This window comes from Aythya fuligula, chromosome 19 (genome assembly GCF_009819795.1).
Source record: "Aythya fuligula isolate bAytFul2 chromosome 19, bAytFul2.pri, whole genome shotgun sequence".
In the NCBI taxonomy this organism is placed as follows: Eukaryota; Metazoa; Chordata; class Aves; order Anseriformes; family Anatidae; genus Aythya; species Aythya fuligula.
Window position 1 is genome coordinate 8,389,753 of NC_045577.1, and position 22,531 is coordinate 8,412,283.

At 46.0% G+C, this 22,531-nt stretch overlaps 1 protein-coding gene across 1 annotated transcript in view; it reads right to left on the minus strand.

The window, feature by feature from the left end:
- The window catches only part of PAPPA (pappalysin 1), a 181,060-nt gene that overhangs the window by 47,280 nt on the left and 111,249 nt on the right, over positions 1-22,531 (minus strand). Inside the window, exons 11-13 of the mRNA XM_032200161.1 lie at positions 8,771-8,884; positions 8,235-8,370; positions 4,071-4,284 (exon numbers count right to left, since the gene is read on the minus strand). Of these exons, the coding sequence (XP_032056052.1) occupies positions 4,071-4,284; positions 8,235-8,370; positions 8,771-8,884 (464 nt within the window). The remainder of the gene's footprint in view (positions 1-4,070; positions 4,285-8,234; positions 8,371-8,770; positions 8,885-22,531) is intronic.

A 22,531-nucleotide genomic window follows, 5' to 3' on the forward strand; every position in this document is an offset into this window, starting at 1 on the left:
AGGAGCCATCCCAACCACAGGCCCAGAGGAGCCAGCAAGGCCTCAGAGCCCCACGCAGGCTCCCAACGTGGAGGCAGGGCCGGGTGCCGGTCCCCCTTCCAGAGAGCGTGGCGGCAAACAAAGAAATGGCATCGCGTTCCACTTTAATAAAAGCCAAATGATGCCGTTTGCCAATTACCAAAATGGGGCGAAGGTTAAAAACCCATTGAATTATAACACATGTCACGGACCAAAGCTTCTATGATTAACAGTTCTGTGAGAAATTCATTAATTTCACCAGAAGCAGGCTGACAGAGATTGTGCTTAATGACAGAACGCAGGGCAGGGGAAAGGCAGCCAAATCGGTAAAGAGAAAGCTGCATTAACTAACAAAAAAAGAGATGAGGAGACACGTTTTTTCAGTATAAAGAGGAAAAAAAATAACCCGACTTATAAAGGGTGGTTGCATTTGCTGCACTGCTGAAGATTTATCTTCGTCATTTCTTGCTGGAGAAGCTGACAGCAGGAGACAAGAAGACAAAGAGAAGAGGCTGGAGTGGGCTCCCTCTCCCTGGGGCTTGTTTGGGGTGGCAAAGGGCGAAAACTCGGAGGCTGGAGCAAGGGCTTACGATGGCATGGGGCTGGGGCTGGTGCAGTGCTGGCCCCCCACAGCTGTGAAACCCCCAGACAGACCCACTTACACTGTGCTATAGAGAGGCGAAGCCAAAACCTCTCCTGCAGAAGCCTTTTCTCAGCCGTAACAGTGGGTTTGTGCCGAGATTTAACAGAACAAAGAAAAGGAAAAGCTTCTCACTGCCACTAACTAGAAAGCACAAGGAGCTGCACAACATGGGGTGTGCACGCTGGAGAGATGCAGGCAGAGAGACCCCACTCCTAGGGAAAGGAGGCTTACCTTCTTACAGACACGGAGCTAATGGAGGATTAGAAAGCCAGAAACTCATGAAGTCAACAATTCTGGCAGCTGAACCAGGGTAGTTGGCACCAGGAGGTATGGAGGAGGGGTCCAGTCCTGTGAAATGCCACCCAGGAGCAGCAGCCCTTGACAAGGACTGCCTTGCCAGCGATGGGGCACCCTGAGCACGTTTCCTGATTTCTGAGGAACAACTGTCAAAGGCAGCCCCAGTGCAACAGGTTTTCATGGTGCTCAAGTGACCATGGGGTGGGAAATTATACCTCTGCTTCTGCACACCCAGTTTCACTATCCACTCCACAAGCTAAAGAGAAAAATAGTAAAAGTGTGAAACTAGTGCAAGAGAAGAACTAACTGGGCCACTATATGTGGTCTAAGGATGCAATGTGAAAATAAGTGCGTGTCATTTTTATAGCACATCTCCAGCAGTTAGGTAAACTTTTGCTGAAACAAAAAGAACTTGTTGTCAGCTGCAGCAGAAAAAAACAACAACTGGAAAAATACAACTGGAAAGTACAGAGTATTTTTTTAAACTCTATAAACCTCTTCAGAAGGATGGAATGGATTTTCAAAAGAGCGAACGATGACTGAGGACCTATAAAATTGAATGGGATTTTCACATTCAAGCTCCTTTTTCTCTTTTAAAATATTAACTGTAATATATATTTTAAGAAAGAAGAATGAGTACATGTTTTATTTTCAGTTATTAAGTTGTCCCTAACTCATGGAAGTGATCCATTCACCCTCAAAATAAAAACTGTGCTAACATTTAAGGACTGACATATTTCTTTTCCCTCACATATTTAAAATCTGCACCCTTGCCTAGAAGTGCCTGTATCTGGCTGTAAATCCTCTCCAACCAAAATAATTCTCCTCGAAGAGAGAGAAATAATATCTCTTACAGAGAGAAGCCAAAAAGCAAGCAAAAATATCCATGTTTACCTAAGGAAAATGAAAGCGGTGAAGTTGATGCTTATACATAGGAAGGAAAGTTCCTTTAAAAATTAAATGAATAAAAAAGAAATCATATTAAACAAACACAACCAGCATGAAAAAGGGAGTAGAGAGGGACGGGCAGTGTGGGACTGGTGCTGAGAGTGGGCCTGGTGGGCAGAACACAACTGTGGGAGGCAGGAGAGGACCCAGCTGGACCTGGCTGGGGACAGTGGGGAGCCCTGATGTCCCCAGGGAGCAGGAAGTCCATACCCAGCTTCTGACCTGGTAAGGGTAAATGCAAAAAATCCCTCTCTCTATGTTCCACCTGGATAAAATTATGAAGGAAAAAGAAGGCAGGTGACAGCAAAGGGACTTGGCATCCGCCTGTTTCCTGGTTGCACAGCCTAACACACAACCTTCTCTGCGCCTTGCATACCCTTAGAGCTGCTTTTATAGAAGAAGACAGCACATGTGGTCACCCAAAATGATCCCACCACAAGGCCAGTTGGAAATTTTCCTCCCTATAGCACTGTAGTTGATGGAAAAAATCCCACTGATTTCAGCTGGCTTTGGATCAGGGCTTTATTTCAGTCTCTAGTTCCTTGACTAACACAGGAAGCTCTATGTTCAATCCAGCATTGCAACCTGCAAGACCTAAAATGTTACTCTGAACGAGCGAGGCTCTGACTCAAGTTTCAGAGAGCAAGAGGCTGAGATGATTCAGTGCATCATGAAAACAAAACACTACCAAAAGAAAAAAAAAAAGAAAAAAGTTAAAAAAAAGGAGGCAAATGGTGGGTGATTCTTCAGATTGCTAAAGGTTGGTTTGCTGTGCTGCAGAGGCTTTCTGAAGCTTTGCCTAAGGGGAACGCATTTTTTATTAAGGAAATAACTTTCTAAACACAGAGCACTTCTAATTTCATAAGTGAACAAATGGTTCAATTCCTACTGAAAACTTGAGAGGGAGGAATGTGGTCCTGTGTCGGAGCCCTCTCGAGCTCCCTGTTGCTTCTCACCATCTCCTTCCAGTGGGTCTTTCTTGCTCTGTTTCTGTCCCGCTCCTGCACTGGGATTTGGCCAAACTTGCACAACTAGACTTCTCATCTGAAACTTGATCCTGCTGTCTTTGGGCCTCTGAATTTATACAACCTATTGCACAGAACGATCAGACTCCTTGAATCTAGGTCAGAACACACGGACTGGATTGATTTAGCTATAGATATACTCCTTTTTTTTTTTATTATTTTCCCTTCCCTCTCCCCCTTCTCACCCTCCCCCCCTTTCCTGGAATAAAAGCAGGTCCTAAAAACATGCCAGAACATTATCAAAAAACCTGACAGCCTGCTTAGGAGGCTGAGCAGAGCTTTGCTGGGATATGCAACTTGTTTTTACTATTGCTGCTGCTATGGTATGACGACTGCTCACAACTTTGAATTCACAGCAGAAAAATAGATGATTCTTTCAGGGGTTTTGCTAAATTCTCCCCTCTTCTTTTCACTGCCTTGCTGAAAGGATCCATGAAGCTGCTGCACCAGAGGCCACAAAAGGTCACAATCTCTGTGGGATGCTGTAAAGCAGAGACTGAGAGGGGTTGGTGGTGATCTATTGATGTGTCTGTAATAACAACAAGAATAAAACGGTAGCCATAAACCTTTCATCCTGGGGGGTCCCACAGAGCTTTTCAGAACGGGGGCCGGATCCAGAGAGGTGCTGAGGGCCCTTCCCCAGCCGTAAAAGCACCACGAGCGCTGGCGGGCAGGCGCCCACAGCGCAGGGCTGAGCACCTTGCAGGACCCCATTGGGGCCCCATCGGGGCACAAGCATCACTTTGTCTCCCCACAAACGCTTCTGTGGGAGGTCCCCATAGCACTTCAGCAGCACAAAGCTGTTTAGATCCAGGCCGACGTGTGAGCGGCTGAAATGCTGCCGCACGGGGGAACGCACAGAGTGTTAACTGGCCCCAATTCCAAGCTTAGGATAAAGGAGGGAGGAGAAAGGAAGAGGAAATAATTCACTAGCAGTATCCTATGCGGGTTAAATGTCCCATCCATCCTGATCAATGAGAACACTGCCGTTTTTTTTTTTTTTTTTTAAACTGGCAACACAAAGGGGTCAGCAGGGTTCAGCTGCGGTGCCCCTCCTGCCTCCCCTGCAGCCCCGGCGCAGGCGGGCGGCGTGGGGGCGGTGGGTGGCGAGGCAGAAGGAAGCAGGCTGACAGGCTCACCTCTGCTCCGCCGGGCTGTAGGTCTGTCCTCGCTGGCAGCTGCTGATGGTGATGGGGTCGAAGTTGTGGAAGGAACGCAGGGCCACCCCGGAGATGGCCACAAACTGGGAGCTGAAGCTAATGAGGACAGCCTGGGTGTGATAAAAAGGGTGACTGAGGTCATGGATGACGGGGATAATCAGGGGATTGTTCCTGCAGCTCAGGACGTGGACACCTGCCAGAGGAGAGACAAGATCAGAGGAAGGGTCAGACTTAACACAATCGCTTCCCGAGGCCGTGGGCACTTCAGAAGCATTTCACCCATAGGAATGGCCCTATAGAGCTGAAAAGTTATGGTAAGCTGCCTGGAGGGGCTTCCCAAATCGCTCCGGAGAGCTTAGCAGAGAAGTATATCCCTCCAGACAGCTGAAGAAAGGCTGCCATTCTCTCTGCAAGCGCGGCAGGCTCTCAAAGCGGTTTCTTTAGACCACAGCTACATTTCTATTGTGCTCTGTTAAATCAGGAGCAACCATCACGGAGGAAGCGGAGTCGCGCTATTGTGAAACCAGCCTGAGAGGACAGTTGGAGCCTTTATCCCGTGCATCAAATGGTACCGGCAGGCTGGGTGGCTTTGTGCACCACGGGCAGCGCACCAGCGCCTTGTTTGTAGCTGTGCATGTCATTAGCACTCAACATAAAACTTTGTTTTTGCATCAGCTCTACGCCAAATGTGCCCAGTTTTGCTTTTGTTTAAAGGTTTTCAGCCTCGGGGTATCTTGCTCTTTACCTAAAAAGGGAAAAGATGGTACTGGAGAGAGAAAAGAGGGTGATGGACCCTCTAAGGATTTTACAGGTGACCTCATTTGAGAATAAAATTATTGTGGCTCACGAAAACAAAAGTGTCTCAGGAGGTCAAGGTGCCCAGCATCACCAGCAAGGTGCTGAGGAGACTTCGTAAATCCCCTTTCTTCAGCAGAGAAATGCTCAGTGACACTCAGGGAGAAATTCCCACCTTCAAGTAGAGGCAACGAGAATTCGCAGGGGCCAAATCCATCTCAGGGGTAACTCAAAGGACAGACAGCTGTCGTTTGGCCTCAAAATCCGTTAATTCAGATCCACGGCTGGACTGCTGACTGCAAAGCCCTGCCTCGGCAGCTCCGTGGCACCGCTCCGAGGATCAGCTTGGCTCCAGCTCCGTTCGCTTCGCTGGAGCTCCCCCAGCAACGGCTTTGGCCCAGGCCCTTTGGCTACCCTGATACACTCACGAATTTGAAATAAAACAAATTCTATTTGCATGTTTAACTGGCTCAAGGATCTCTATTATTATTATTTTTTTCCAGTTCAGGTTTCTTGATTCAAAAGGGAAGGAATAAAAAAGTTTTCATTTTTCTCCTTAGAAAGTGATTTCCTGTGAATTAAGACAGACTTCTGACCACTCTCTTTAAACATCCATCTCCCACCCTCTACTTTAAAAAAATCTTGCTGTAATAATATAAAAAAATAAAACAAAAAAGTCAGCCTCTCTTTGTTTTGGTCTTTACCTGACCCTGAAATAACCTCCCTGTCTACTTGCCTCCCACAGGTCTTTTGATATCAGCTCCTTGTGGAACGGTGCACGTTTCTCACTTACAAACAGGTGCAGTTAATACTTGAAATCCCGGGTTCCCAAATTCTTTGGAAGTTTCTGCCTTCTCTGATGGAAAGCCAAAAAAGACCTTATGGTATGAGGCTGTTTATTCACTTCAATTTCATTCCTCGCACTCAGGTGGTGTCCACAACAAAACAGACCTCAGAGCTGTGCTGCAATTGCTGGTGCTTTCTGATCCTGACAAGGTGAACGTGAATGGGGGCTGAACAAGTCAGGTTCATTTAACTAAACTGCCTTCATTAGCAAAAATAAAACAAACAACAACAACCAACTACTTAAGATAGTACAAGAACCCCTGGCAGGGGTGTTAGAGCTTAGTGCTTGCTCCTGTAGCTCTGTATCTACATATTCAGTCCTCAATCCCTCTTGCAAAGCACCCAGCAGCCGAAGCTCCGTATCTACAAATGCTCTGAATTAAGAGTGCTGAGGTGTTTGGCATCCCAACCTCTCCATCTCCCACCAAGACACAAAAGAAGCTTCTCATTATTTTATGGGAGTCCACATGGGAAAACATTTCTCTGGCTGGGGTGGGAAAAAAGTAATTCTGGATACACTGCGCTTTGCTCATGGGAGTGAGCTTTAACACACCGAGGACCGATCAAGCTTTAAATTATTGCTTCTTCCTTTTGGCCGTACTTTCAGCTAGCCACTGACTTCTGCTTAAGGCTGGCCGACTGTCTACAGTCAGTTCTGCATCCAGTGCATGCCAAAGTTTGCATCTCAGCTGCAGTCTCTAGCTTGCCACGGTGATAATACAAAAATGTCAAATACAACATCTGGGAGAAGGGCTTAATGCTGCACCCAGAACTCAGACAAAACAGTGATCGGGAGCTCAGCCTGAGTGAGAACTGATGGGTACCCTACCTACACCTCTCCTCTGCTCCAGGAAAGCCTCCCCTGAGGAGGTCAGAGGGGCTTTTCCATGATGAAGGCAGCATCTCAGCTGTGAAGATCTGCAGGCGTCGGTTTGAGCCATGCCAAACCCATGTTGCAACTTCGTCCAGGATTTCAAAACCTCGCCCTCAGTTTCCTCTTTGCTCCTCTTTCTTGTTCTCTTTCTCTCATAATCTGTCTGTCTGTCTCTTTGTAAAATGTCGCATTAAGTATTTGTTGGCATGCTCGTGACTCCGTCATTTATTTCTCAGAGGGAAAGAGCTATGTGCCACTGTTTTGCAAAAGGAGGAGCATAAGACCAACCCAGGGGCTCTGGCAAACTGGGAGCTATCCTGACTCAACCTGCACAACCGCTCTGAATTTCTCTTTGTTCTCTGACAGCAGACACCATACATACTTTCCTTCTTTTCTTCTACATCCCATGAACATTACGTATTACAGTGGACAGTCATCCAACACTGTCCACTGGTGTGTGTCTCTTCTTCTCATCACTAGGAGGAAGTTCATCTGCATTTGAGCTTGTCAAACTTGCAAAGTTCTGGTAAAACAGAAAGCTGGGTGAGGGGGCTATCTTTCCTTAAAAAAACTGCTTTCAAGACGATGTGGTCAGCTTTCTTCCCAGTGGAAAAAAGGGCAAAGGAAGGCTAGAAAGGAATTATGCAAGCCGTGCCCTGACACAGAGCTGGGAGCTAGGGAGAGATCATTGATCCTGGATCTTAAATGCAGTTGTAACAATGCACTAGACACAATTTTCATGGGTCCAGGTACTTATGCCCAGTGTAGAAACCAAAATGTTCTGTCCCAGGACTTCACCATGACTAGCAGATCCGCGGCCTCTGCCAGGCATATTTGTCTGAGGCAATGAACCCTCCATCCAGCCCACAAGGGCCCTGGTGTTAGACTTCCATCAAACCTGGAATACTCTGTGTGAAAACTTCTGGCCTAGATGAACTGACATTTCTCATGAAGACTTTGTTATCCCAGAAAGAAAAAAAAAAATCTCTGAGAGTAATAAAACCATCTCCTTGTAAGGCATCAAAGCATCTTGATGATGATTTTCTTACACTGGACAATGGCACTAGTGAATGGCCTTCTTCATACAGCTGGCTCAGCAGCCATCCCTGGAGCCCCTCCAGGCTTATGGGAGACATTACAATGAAGCTTTAGAAGATGCAGTTTCCAGGCCATTAAATAGCTGTGGAAACCTCCCTGCAAGCAGGACTAGATGTGGCCCCCTCTGACTGGGAAATCCAACCAACTACACCTTGTGAAACAGAAGTGTTTGCTGCTCCAGCTGGTATAGAACAGGGTTAATCTCTCACTCTCCACTACCAACAATTCATCTGTATCACTGTAAATGTCTCTCCAGGGGGGTTCTCTGCACGAAGCACTGAAATAGCCTTATTCTAATGGCTAAAGAGGAACTAAACACTTCTGAAAACAGCGAACAGGTGTGGAGAAATGTCTGGGAAAAATGATGCATCCTTTTCAACAGACTCCAGTCAAACTAAGGTCTTGGACAATTAAGCAAGCACTTTTTCTGTCTGATCCTGGAAAAACTAAGCAGGAGTATTGGTCACAGTTTGTGAATAGGGGTACCGTTAAACAAGCAATAAAAAAGGGTGTGAATAAAATAGTCTTACCAAGATCATGGCTTTGCTCTTTGGTGTCAAACAGCTGCACACCAATAGTCTCCTGCTTCTGATCCAGGTAGTAGGTGCCATCAGTGACCAAGTGAACGAGGACTGCCGCAGCTACCATTGGCTGGGAAAAATAAGCCTGGGAAAACAAAAGCCACATAGAGGTTAGGGTGAAGAACTGTGCTGCACTTAAAAAAAATGTAAGAGCAGGGCTTTTAAAGTATCGTTTCCTATCTCGAGTCACATACGAATCTTCTCTTCCATTCTCTCCTACATAAACTAGAGAAAATTCGAGTTAAACAGCCTTGCAGCTGGAGCTGGAGCCTCTAAGAAACTCAACAGACCTGCTACAGAATGGGACTTCTCCACTTACTCTCTAGATCACGTTTAGAGACTGTTTTGCTATTTTGCACTAACCATACTTCAAAGAAAGGAGCCTCCTGGCCCTGGGAAGGCTGTCCAATGATATTTCACCTATTGGAGAAACTTTGTACATGCAGGCAAAGAGGAGACTTCTGAACAACATGTGTGTTTCTTACCTTCAGCCAGAAAATGGTCTGTGTCATGTGGGAGTACTGGAAGTTGGCTGTGCAGGGATACCAGGCATACTGAGAGACGCCATCGTTCAAGTCAATCACCTTCGTTCGACACGTCTGAGGGAGAAAAAAGAAACATCAAGACAGATGTAGATGACAGCAAGAAAAGAGTATGGCTGTTAAAAGCGGGGAAAAAACTCCAGGTGCACTACTAAAATAAAATAATACATGCTAATGACATTTCTAAACACTATGAGATTATTCAAAAGTGAAGTTTCCAGGTCTTCCACCTCAATGAGAAAAACTGAACCATAAAAAGGAGCAAAAGACTCACAGCAGTCGGATGGCAGCCAACAGTTTCCTCTTAATTTGGTACAACAAGGGCTTTGACAGCATTCAGCCCAACTGTGCTCCCACCCAAACGGACCGCAGCTCTTCCCACTGGAGTCGAAGTGACGATCACTTTTGAACATGCCAGCTCAAAGCACAGACAGTCTGCAGATGCTCTCCACAGTACTCAAGCAATGTCCTATTTAAACCTGCGTATTACTGTAACCCCAGGGAAGCCACAGATGGCCATATAAACTTGGAAATAAACGTAGCCAGGAAAGTCCTGTCTGTACAACCCAATTTAAGCAAACTTGTTTCTCGTTTTGTTAACTAGTTTCTGTAATTTGAATCATCTTCTTCCTACATCTACAGCACTTTCCATGGCAGGCGGCAATGGAATTATAAGCAAACTTCTCTTTTCAGTAAAGAACAAGCAGATGAATCCCAAATGCTGGCAGAGATGAAAAGCCCAAATTGAGAATGCCTGAATTTAAGTACCACGGAGTCTTGCAGGGCCATCACTATGTGAAAACAAAGCTGCAAGAAATGGTAGGATTTACCCTGAAACCGCAAAGCTCAGTGAAGCTGCTTCAAAAAAAGGCAAATGCATGACTATAGCCTTCAATCCATGAGGAAGAACAAGAAAGGCAATGTCCACAACCCAAAAGGCTCCAGCTACACTAGAAGGATGCTTCCAGCTGAGGCTTTCGGAGCATCTGAAGAGTACCTGTTAAGATCCACACCACTTTGGTAACTCAGTGGCATGGAGGGAGAGGGAATTCCTCGTGGTCGTGACGCATATTGGCAAAGAAGCTCTGAATGTAACCCAAGAGAGCAAACCTCCTCCAGCGGTTGTGCTAACCATGAGACCAGCCCACAGGGGAGCCCAGGGCTGATCACACAGACCACTTGCGTTAGGTGCTAAGTGAAGCCATATACTTTTGGGGACGTTATTAGATTTCTTTCCAAGACTGCAGAATAAACTGAGCAATCTGATGGTGATGGGCTGTCAGTACAGCTGCTCCCATAAGCAATTTCCCTCATTATTTAAACAAAAAGAAAACACTGAAGTGAAACAAGAGAATTAACGGAGGTGCTTTTAATCGGTCAAAATCCTATGCCCACTTGGTAACCGTGCGGGGAACTGCCCTCTTGGTCTCAGCAGGCAAAGTCAGGGCAATGCAAAGAGAGCCCAGGATGCCTCAGAACGAGAAACCAGATTGGCCAAAAGTGAGGTAATCACTTCTATAATCTGAGTCCCTCAAGATCCAGCACAGAGGAATCTATGGGCAAAACATAAATCAGCTTTAATGGGCTGGAAGAAGATTTTTAGTTTATTTATTTTTTAAAACAACTGGGACCGAGCTTCATTGAGGCTAGCCAGTGGATAGTGTTACATTTTACAGCAGAGCAAGGCTTTACATAAACTATCTTTGGCATTTGAAATCCAGTCCAGCAATTCGACATGTACTATTTCGCAATTCTCCCTTCTTGCATTTTCAGCAGCCTGTCTCTTGTTGGGAGCATGGTTTTTATTTTAATACCTCTCCAGCTAGGGAATTTATCTTACCCACATCTGCAATTTATATGGTCAGAGAGCTCTTTGACATGAACAAAGGTCTCATTACTTTTATATGATTTTGTTCTTATTCTTATATCTCCTCCTGCTCTATTGCTCCACAAAGGTGGTTGAAAGAAACAAGATTCCTGACAGTCGGTGCGTTTTAAGTGCCACATAATGGATGAGTGAAAACCTGTATTAAAAACTCACCCAGACCTTCACCAAAAGCTTGAATGAAACCCAAAATAAACCCCTGCTGAGGTGGGCTGGAAATCTCTGATAACTTTTAAATGCCTTGTTTGATTTGTGTGTGTGTGTGTGAACTCTTGCACGTTCTGGTTCTGCCTCAGACCATTAGCAAAAATTTTACCGTTGCATAAAGAGCCTGTGTTCAAGACTTGTGCAGTCGAGTTGTGCAGGCTTGGTAGAATGGTCTGGTTTCAGCAGGTTAGATAAGCTTCCTCCTGCTGAGGCTGATCCACTGCTGCTCAGACAAGGAAATCAAAATAGCGTCAAGGTAAAACGATCTTTTATGGGAAGAGTGCGTTTGAGAAGTATGTAGAAAGTCTACCAGGTGACATTAGGAGTGACTATGAGAGCCTCTTCTACACTAGATGCTATCCATCCAGTCTAGCTGGTGCAAAAACTTTCTCTGAGATTTTTTAATAACAACTCGATCGGATAAATGGTCCCAATAACCTACAGATTCCACCACCTCAACAGTCTCAAAGACTCGTGGCAAATGCATCACCTTCTCAATTCTAACCAGTTATTGAGTGCCACTCAACAACTGCAACGCCTGAGAATGACTTGCTAGGAAAGCAAGAGGTCTTTCATGCCTCTGCCTCCAAGGCATCTCTGGCAGATGTCAGCTGTGTGAGGGCACCTGGGGATGCAATAGCAATTATTACAATCGAGCAGTACAGGACAGCTGCGTTCAGAGGGAAGAGGAGGACACACACAAGAAAGGAACACCAGGGTACAAAAATATTAGAAAATGGCAACTAAATGCATTCCGATAGCCTGGAAGACAGAGCATCACCTCTCCTCACGGCTACAAATTCATGCTTATGAGAAATAAATTATTTCCTTAACTTCCTCCTGTTCGCTATAATGACGTAAAACAGCAGCTAAAGCACCTGACAGCTGCGGAGGGAAGAAGGGATAGCTGTACTTTTCATTTCAGGGTGTTACCAAACGCTAAAGTATTTGCTTTGAAGAATGATGGAATCAGGCAGGAGTTGAAACTTCACTCACTGGGGCTTGTCCAGGTTCTCAGTCCCACACAGCAGCTAGGAGCCATAGGAGCCTAATATCTGTTCCAAAGTATTTGGGGACTATTTGTGTCTACTTACTGGAAGCCCATGTCATACCCCTCCCTAGAAAGCTGCTTTCAATTACAAAAGCTCATGTCTGTTCCTCTCAGAGGTTCTAATCCAGCTCGTCTCCCACCCACACATTTTGTACACAAACACTGAGAGACAGAATGAGCATGGCCAGAGAGCACTGTGGGATCTTCCCACAAGAGGGAATGCCTGGAGGATTCCCTTTGACTGATTTATACAGCCTCTTGTCAATCACAGGGACAACATGTTCTTCAAACCGCCTCTCCTGTTTTCCTTCTCTTACTCAAGGGGACCAAGGAATGTGTCAGCAGGAAGGGAAAAGTGATATATCAGGAGCGCTTAGTTCATTGCCACATCTAACACACATTTACAATTGCACTCAGCTCCATTTCCTCATAACATTTTCCTTTCAGGTAACATGGGAAAATTTGCTGACGAACAAATTTTGTAAGGCTTCCTTGTGAATGTCACCCAGCCATCCCTTGAGCAGCAGCTCTGCACAGGTAAATCACAGGCAGCATCACAATATGTTCCACGGCCAGCCCCTACCATGCCAGAAGCGACGGTGGCTGCCTTTGACTTCATGCACTGTTGTGTTGAGTTGATGGGTCCCTGTTGCCAGCAAACTACATGTGAGGGGTGGCTGATCATGAGGACTGGGCACTGGACAAGCTCTCAACACAATTGTGTCCAGTGCATGGCCCCATTACAGCCCAAATTGGCTTCTCCAGTCCTAGGCCACTGTCAGTAAGGTGAGCATGATATTGCCCCATGTCACAAACGTATCTTGGGGGTAAATGCTGGCAGTCACACAAAGGTGCACAGAACTTAGAAGGAGATGGGACAAATAAGCACAAGCTCATGTGAAGGCCATGTGTTCCCACAGGAGTGGGTGAAATATGCAGAGATGACACCCAGCTCTGTCCTTCCTGCTGAGAGAGCACAGCCAGCCACCACAGGCTTTGCACACGCTGGTGCTTCTCATCTCTCACGTTCCTCTATCCAAATAATCCTAAATTCAGACAGGCAAAGCTGCTATTCAAAGCAGGCTGCTGCCCTGCTCAGCTCTGGCATACGGCTGACTGCGGCTGGAGTGGACGTGCCTGTCTGCGTGCCCACAGGCACCTGGAAACAGAGCGGATCTGCAGCATGCAGAGCTGTCTGCTCCCCAAATCCCATCTGTTCCCCCATGGCGGGGCTTCCTCCAGACCATGTCTTCAAGCTAAGTACGGCTCTGAGGGCCATCGCAAGTGCTGGTCTGTCAGAGAGCAGGGAGCAACCCCCTTCTGGAGACAGAGCGGGGAGTGGATATTGTGTCCCAGACAATAGAAACATAGATTCACAGAATCATTAAGGTTGGGAAAGACCTCCAAGATCATCTGGTCAACCATCACCCTACTACCACTGTCACCCCCTAAACCATATCCCTAAGCACCATGTCCAACCTTTCCTTGAACACTCCCAGGGACAGTGACTCCACCACCTCCCTGGGCAACCCGTCCCAATGCCTGACTGCTCTTTCCCTAATTTCCAACCTGAACCTCCCCTGGCACAACTTGAGGCCATTCCCTCTAATCCCATCACTAGTTATCTGTGAGAAGAGGCCAGGCCCTGGCTTCCCACCCCTCTGCAGTTGCAGAGAGCAATGAGGTCTCCCCTGAGCCTCCTCTTCTCCAGACCAAACACCCCCAGTTCCCTCAGCCGCTCCTCACAGGACTTGTGCTCCAGGCCCTTCACCAGCTTCATTGCCCTTCTCTGGACACACTCTAGGGCCTCAGTGTCCTTCTTGTAGTGAGGAGCCCAGAACTGAACACAGTACTCGAGGTGCGGCCTCACCAGAGCCGAGCACAGGGGGATGATCACCCTCCAGTCCTGCTGGCTGCACTATTCCTGATACAGGCCAGGATGCCATTGGCCTTCTTGCCCACCTGGGCACACTGCCTCTCCCCTCCTCTTACTGGGGACTTGGTCCCGTTCACAAAACAGCAACCTCAAAACAAGCAGGAGCAGGATCCATTGGTGAAACCCACAGCACCACAGATTTGTGGTGCACACAACATCCTGCATGAGGTTGTACAGGTGCATGGAAATATTCACACACTGGTATGAGACCTATGGAGGCACAAACGGGACATTCTGTTTGAAGATCCAGCTAAAGAACAGATTCCTACTATAATAATGAATCCTAATTAACCTACAATTTTTAGCTGGCTGTTCTGCAGAACATTATTTATATGTAACTCAAGATATACCAGAGAATTCCAACCATGACATATGCATCATTTTAACATATCCCTTACAAATGAAAAGCTTCTCTCTCCACTGCCAGACATGGGGATGGACCACTACCCAATATTCTTAAATATTCTTGCATCCTAAGGTAAATTTACCCAAGGATGAGAAGCTCCAGTGCAGTTGCTAAATATCAGAAAGGTTCCTGCCTGTTTATTGCCCAATATTATAAGGCAGCTTGACTGCCACATGGACACCACCCAGTTTGCCTACTGCAGCACAGACCTCCAATCTGTTCTGAAAGCTGTTGCACTGTTCTTCTCATTTAGGCTGGGAATTGGGTTGGAGTTACAGAAAAAAATGAATTTGCCCATATTACTGAGCAGTGAACCATTAAAAAGGCCACCATTTGTGTTTCAACAAACACCTCGAAAATCAGCCAATTTCTAAGACCATTTCAAACTTCAGGAGGCCGCAGAGCTCAGATGGAAATGGTAAACAACAGCCTTAGTTAAGGGACATCATAAATTTTGCTCAAGGTTTTCTTCTAGGTTCTGGTCAGAAATGCTGTAGGAATAGCCTCTTTGCTAGTGCTCTGGATCTGGTATTTCAGAGTTCTGGATTTGTCCTGTCAGAAGATTTGAGTCAATAGCTGATGACTAACTTAGAAAATCAGGTCATTCTGTGTTGGCCTCTTACATTTAAGGAAAACATTCAAAGTTACCTTTTCCAAACTCATCCATATTTTCTCTGTGCTTTAGCCAAATTTACAACACTCCATTGTTGTAAAAACAAAATGAGAAAGAAATCCAAAGCCGAGATTCATCAGTACATGTTATAAGCATAAGATGATGGAACTGATGTCCTCCCTTTTTCAATAGCCTTCTTACCTTTTAATCTGCTTCGTCTTCCTCAACAGCAACTCTCCCTTTCATCTGATGCTCATAAACTGCAGCTTCTACTCCAAACCTCTCTATATCCTCTGTGCCTGATTTGTTTGCAGTGAAATAATTTTTCAGTAGAGGTGCTTTTAAGGGGCAAGGAATGCATTTGAAAACACAGTTTTACTAAGTTTTGTGCTTTGTCTGTTTTTGCCTGTTTTCCTTGGGGTACTTAAAGGTCTGAAGGCAAAAGATGAAAAAGTACAGCACGGTTGCTTTTCTCCAGGACAAAAACATCCAGACAGGTGAGCAACAGAAAAGCGTTGTCAACTGGAAGCTGATAAAACTCCTGGGGTAACACACTAATGCTATATTACTCCCAGACTCAGTTGGCTCAGAAGTAAGAGGAAATCTCATCTGTCAATTTTACCTGTGTAATGAAGAACAGGATTTGGCTGTAGGATTGGGAAGCAGATTACGTCTGCTGCAGGATGAAGTAAAGCCCCATTCCCAGTTGCTGTGTCCAGCCTCAGCACAGCCCCTTCCCATTTGACTCTGGAGTAGCTGATGGTGTCTGCAAGTTGCAGACCTGGCATTCAATTAGCCTGCTACTATGTTTTTCTCAGCAAAGAACCATAACTTTCAGCTAAAACTTTGGCTGGATTTTTTATTAATTGAAAAGCGACCTTTCAGTGTGTGAAAATACCAAAGCTGATATGATGCTGGCATCACTAGTTTGCTTGCAGTGTGACACGATGATAAATGCCTCTACTCATACTGTAAAAATTATAGTGTAGATTTCCAGAGAAATTTCCAGGGGTAGAGTAGTGGATGTGATGTAACACAGGGCTGTGGTACAGAAATGAGTAGGAGATGCAAAGACTATTTTGTTTTGTCATATAAATGGACTTAATTTCAGGAAAGCGAGTGAGAGCTACAGGGATGCTACATTAGATGATGGCCCAGATTGCATGTGTATCCAATGTGTGTTATTAACTTTAGCTTTCTCAGAAATGCAGTTATTTCACTTCCAAAGCCTCTGTATGAACAATATATTTCAATTTTTAAATCATGCAGACCTGCACTCTTTGAGCTTTCCTTTGAATTTCTGTTATCTCCAAATTCAAAGCAAGCTTCATTTAAAATGAGTGAGTTAAAATCAAAATCACATAATACCATAAACTTCACATGGTATACCCCAAAAAACCTGTAAATCAGTTCTGACTGGCCCTATCCCAAACCCACACTGGCTTTGACATCCAGCCAGGTGTAATCAAAATATCTAGGATGCTAGCTGGATCTGTGGAAAAAACAATATGGAGTTTTAATTTTACGGCAAAACCCTAACCAGATGATTTTCACATGGTTCAAAGGATCGTCCCAAAGACGTCAGTTGAGCTGGGGCCAGAAGCTATGCAACAAGAGTGAGAGAAGAAGAAATACTTGTGGTAACGGCATTTAATAATCGACTCATCTTTTGCACAAGCCCACAAGTACATGCTACTATCTAGGGCTCACGAGGGCAATTTGCACTTGCTGCCGCTTCCCTTGCCATTCAGCCATGCACACTGAGTGGTTGTGAAGACAAGCGATGGCTCAAGGTCCAAAGCAGACAGTGCAGGGTCTTATACGAAGCACATGAAAACGTAACCGAGCAATTTGCCTCCCATGTGCTGCTGTTTGTTTGTATCAGAGGTTTCCTTTCCTTCAGTACAGCAGCCTGACATACAGGTGCTGCTCTCCAACAACAGCATCTTCCCCCCAGCACTGCCAGGAGTTCACCAAGAAGGGCTATTTCTTTGAATTAGCCCCAGATTGCATTCTTCTGTTACATTCAAACTTACAAATACATCTACTGTTAGAAATAGCAGCCAAACGCAACCTGCTAGACAGACAGCACGAAGAAACAGCTCCCAAACGAGACCTCAAACCTCCAGTTTGCAAACATCACTCTCATTAAAGCTAAAAGACATTTCCAACCTGCAGCAAAAGCTCCTGTCTACAGCTTCCACATTGCTGCTCACCAAAGTGTGAAGGCATTATAGACTGATAAGTGCTTTAGCAGACTGTATATCCATCCACTGGAGAGCGAGGTTAAACAAATACAGTAGCCAGAACATTATTGTTGGCTGCACACTCGGGTTCCCGAACTGCCTGTCTCTAACTTGAACCAGCTAGGTCCACTACAGCAAAGCTCGCACATATCTGCGGGCCAAGGCTGGCCGTGGGGGGGCTGCGGCAAAGGAAAACAATCCCATTCCATAAGCTTTTGCCACTGATGAGTAGAGCAAAGGCTTTTTTTCTTTTTTTTTTTTTTTTTCCCTTTGACTGGAGCTTTTCGTTTGGGAGCAGCTGGCACCAGGAAATCAAGCTGTCAAAGGCAGAATGTGTGCCATATATTGGGAGGATCTTAAGTGTATTTTTTTATTATTTTATTAGTGGATCTGACTGGATTCATTGTAGTTTTGCTGGTTTGGCACCCCTGCGAGGCAAAGCAGGATTGGGCTTGTTACAATCCACTTGGTAACATCCCCTCCTTCCTTCCCAGAGCTGGTCCTGTAAATTTGCTTGAATGAAGAAAGCACACAGCTCGTTAGAGAAAGACCAAAAGCAACAACAATGAATCCCTAAAGAATTGCAGCTTCAACCATTCAGAGTAATGTGCTGCTGGCTGGGGCATACGGGGATGCTTGAGAGCACTCGGGCAACGTTTCGGACAGGGAGATGGGCAAACAGAAGGAAAATTAAGGCACACCTTTTTCAAGTAGCAAAGAGGAGAAAACCATAATGCTTGTTTTCATGCACCATAGGAGCAGACCCTACCTACCCCTGGTCCCACCTCCCCTGAGCTGCCCGAAGCGCACCCGGGGCCCAGCAGCAGCTTCCAAGGGATGTGAGACAATGCAGGTGCCACCAGGAGCTCAGAAGATGGCCCGCCAAGCTTTGTCTGTGGCTGGAGCAAGCAGCCCTGCAGTGGTTAATGTCAGCTGTGACCACATGATCGCATTCAGGAAAGGTCAAAAGAGCAATTTTTCTTTTGAAAACATCTGTGTGTTTAAAGAACAAAACTTTCTCATGTGCAGAAACCGAGGGGTTTCCAGCACTTTTATTTCCAGAGTTAAAGTCATGCTTTTCGGCTTTGTTTAGGGTTATGTACCATGTAAACACACTGCAAAAACCGCACGCAACCCTCAACATGCTGCTCTTCCATGGGCAGGGAGAACTGGGGGTACAAATTATCCTCTCCCCTTCCCTCCCGGAGCTGCTCAGCTTTCCACGCTGCGCTCCCAGCAAGCCAGCCAGACACCCAGTTGCTGTTCTTCCCTATATGAAGATGTACGTATGCCTCAACTCCTAAGGGGATAAGTCTGCTCCAGCCTGTCAACAGGCTTTAATTGGTTACATCCAGGGAGATGATGCATTGGGAAGAGGCTCTGAGTTTAACAGCGCCAGGGAAGGCTGCAGCAGCGCTCACAGGGAGTGTTGGTATAGGAGCCCACTACGGTTCCATGTCAGTGGTCAGAAAGCCATTCGGTTTCCTACCCAGCTCCTCAGCTCTACCTCAGCGTGTTTTAATTAAGGTTAAACCAGTCTGTGGCTTTTTTTTTTTTTTCTCAGTACCTGAAAACACGACTCATGGGATGTAAATCAGAAGGTGTCCCCATGCTGAGTAACGCCGCACCAGCAAATCCCTCGGAGTGTGCTGGACGCAGAGCAGCAGCCACTTGTTTCCTCCAGCCCACATGTCTGCATCCACCCAAAGTGTTGGTTGCAGGTACCCGGGGGAGCCCACAGCCTTCCTCCAACCTCAAGGAGCCCTGGTTGCTCTGAAAAAAACCCAGCTCTAGCAGGGAGAATCCAAAGACCACATGGAGCGTTTCCTCCTCACGTGTGCCAGGCTGGCAGGGTTGGCGGAACCTCCTGGCTGCTCACAGGAGGAGCAGATGGGGGGACTGCAGCACGAGCACCACCTGTGAGAGCAAGCTCACAGCTTCTGCACCCTCACCATCACCATGGGGATGGAGGAACTCACCATGGCCAAGTCATAGAACAGAATCACAGAATTATAAGGGCTGGAGAAGCCCTCCAAGATCATCTGGTCCAACCATCCCCCTACCACCACTGTCACCACCAAACCCTGTCCCCAAGCACCACGTCCAACCTCTCCTTGAACACCCCCAAGGACGGTGACTCCACCACCTCCCTGGGCAACCTGTCCCAATGCCTGACTGCTCTTTCTGAGAATAAATGTCTCCTAATTTCTAACCTAAACCACCCATGGCACAACTTGAGGCCATTCTTTCTAGTCCTTCCCACCACAGACAGATACTGGGACAAAGCAGAGCTTCCACAGAGTGAGACTTTCCTTTTCAAGCAGATAAAGGTCACAGTGCACCAGGAAGAGATCTGCTTTGCAAGAAGGGCAGATTTTCAAAGATATTTAGATGGAGAAACGTGAAATTGAGGTCCAAATGGGGTCTTCAAAAGCACATGGCTTATTAGAAACCCAATGGCAGCTAGATGCTTAGGCACTTCCATAAATCCTAAACCCAAGGATTCGGATTAATTAGAAGTAAATGCCCAAACACCTTGGAATTTGGCCTTCACTGCCTTCATAGGATGCTCATCATTGTTATTTTTTAAGACTCTAAGCTGCACAAAAGCACACCATTCACTGGGGTGGAACCCATGGAGGGGCTGGCCAGGGCTGTGGGCAAGTCACAGGGACACACCTGGTCACCAGATCAGCACCTCGCAACCCTGGATAAATCATCTCCACCCCATGCTTCAGCTTCACTGTATGAAAAGGGACTTGCTTGCAAGGGTTAATTACCAAAACTAGGAAAATAAAAATTTTTAAAAAGTGCCCAAAGTGCTAAGCATAAGGCTTTGGGTCCAATGACCACCATGGCTAGCAGAGCTCTATGTTCTCCTGAAATGAAGGCTCCTCCCAGTCAGTAGGTACATGCATATGCAGATACCAGCACTGATCATGCAAATTACAATTTCCTGGAACCCATTAAAGCTTGCAACCAGACCTTGAGGCTACGGTGGAAAACCAGGGTGGAAAACTGCTGGTACCAGGAGAAGCTGGGCACATTTGCCAGACAGGGGAATCGTGCCTGCTTACCGGAGTCACCGACCTCAAAGGAAAGAGTGATCCTTAAAATTTACAGACACTGTTTCCAAAAATGAGCACTAATTTGAGGTTCCTCAACAGCCATGGCTCTAACTAAGGCAGCACGATCCAGGAAATTAGAGCAGCTCAAGAATTTATCCAAACGGTCCCTAAGTTGTTTATTATTATTGTTGTTGTTGTTGTTATTATTATTATTATTATTATTATTATTATTATTATTATTATTATTATTATTATTATTATTATTATTATTATTATTATTAAAGTTATTTATTTGCAGGTGGGGACAGAGGGATTGAATAAAGAGACTTTCTGTTATGGTGTGCCTTCAGGATGGTGCTGGGTAAGCACTATCCTCTGAAAATCATTCCTTTTAGAGACATCTAGAGATGAACACCCCAAAATTGAGTGGCATTCAAAATATGAGGTCTCTTATGACAATGTGGGCTAAAATGCCTACAGTACTTCGAACAAGTAGTGCAGACAATCCTTCATTTAAAAGAAAAAATAAATTCTCTGCTACTGGCATGAGAAAGTTTACTTTCAGGCTTAAAGAAATGATCGTGTGGTTTTGAGGATGGCATTCCGTTCTGCTGAAGAATAGCACCCTGCCTGCCTGTATATCTGTGGCTTTGTAGCTACATTACAATCTTGGAGAGCTCTGTTTACATATTTTACATGTTTTCTTGTGCAGAACATGAAACCAAATTACATAGTAAAGGATGTTACGGTTTCACTCCTGCACCCTTTTCCATTCTCTCCTTCCGATCATGTTTTAATTCTATCCAAAATAATTGCCTGGGTATTTTTAACGTGCTCGATTGACTGTCAATCCTTCGGGCAGGTTTATTCACTGTTGCACAGGGAAATCATGCAAAAGCTGGTGAAGCTACATGCCAGGGGGGTAGGGAGAAGACGGCCAGGGCGGGGGTGGGATGAGAAATGCCGAGAAGCCTTCATGCATGAACAAAGCAGACGTGTCGATGCATTTATGCAAAATCATTCGGCTCTGAATGGAGAGGGACCCAAGACAAACAACCCGGATGGGATGCAGGAGAGCTATCCCACGCTTATGGCTGGACATGCTCTGCATCTAAAGGATGGGGAGCAGCAGCAGCAGACAGAGAGACTGGCAGGTTGAGGGGCAAGGGCCAAGGAGGGGGGTCTCCTTTCAGAAGAGTGCATGCTAACGAGCACCGCCGTTGTCGCGGGGTCCGGCTTTCCAGCTAGCTGATGCTGGGGGGTCCAAGCTGTTTTCAATTACAGCGTGTAATCTGGGTGGGTGGCTGGGTGTACAGCAGATATGATCATAAAATGGTCAGTCACTTCCTAAAGAAGCACATAATCCTTCTTATTATCCAAGACAATATTCCTTTCTTGCCTTTCTTCTCCTCGCCTTCAGCAACAACAAACGGGATGGAATTCTGCTCTCGTTTCGTTAGCGGTGAGCGTCTCCTGGTTCTAGGAAGAGACAGGACCAATTTCCGGCACCTGAGGATTTTTGGTTTGACCTTCATCTCTGAAAAGGTCAGACCGAACCTCTCTGAGAGTACTGATGGCTGCTTTGCTCTCTGCATCATCCTTTGTTTCTTTTATCTATTTTCTGTACAGTACACAAAGGGAACACAGTGTACCAGCCCCTGGTACTCACTGTTCTGTTCCCCTTAGATGACTTGCATATGTGCTCTTGAAAAATTATTCTAAAAACTAGTGGGGGAGGGGAGTGGAAAGAAAAAAATCCCTTGAGTGCTTGGCAAAATTGCTTGGAATCTCCTCTGACATCTCATTGTGTTCTCTCTGTCCTCCCCATACACAAATCATCCAGAGGCTACGACATCAGGCATGGGGTCTGCTGGTTTACTACTGCCCTGAGCAGAGGAGCACTGAAAGGCATGGGGATGGGGGGCGAGAGGCAGGGAATCACTGAATCGCTGTTCTTCCTAGCAGGGAACAGGCAGCCAGGTGATGGGCAGCATCCCTTTTTCTCCAGCTGGCCCCGGAGCACCTTTAAGGTAATGCTCTTTCTCAATCAGCTCACTGCAACGAAGTCTTTTCAAGCCAGCCTAGCTAGAAATTTCATTTCTCTCTCTCTCTCTTTATATTCAGAACACTGGGATCATTTCTGAGCAGGAGGCGCAGCACAGATCTTTGGAGCATCCCTCACCTTGGTGCAAACCCTTTGTATGGACCACTTGCTCCAACGAGGCAAAGCAGCAATGCAGATGTGAATAAAGACGAGAGGAAATCCCCAGGCAAACAACATCACCTCCTTTG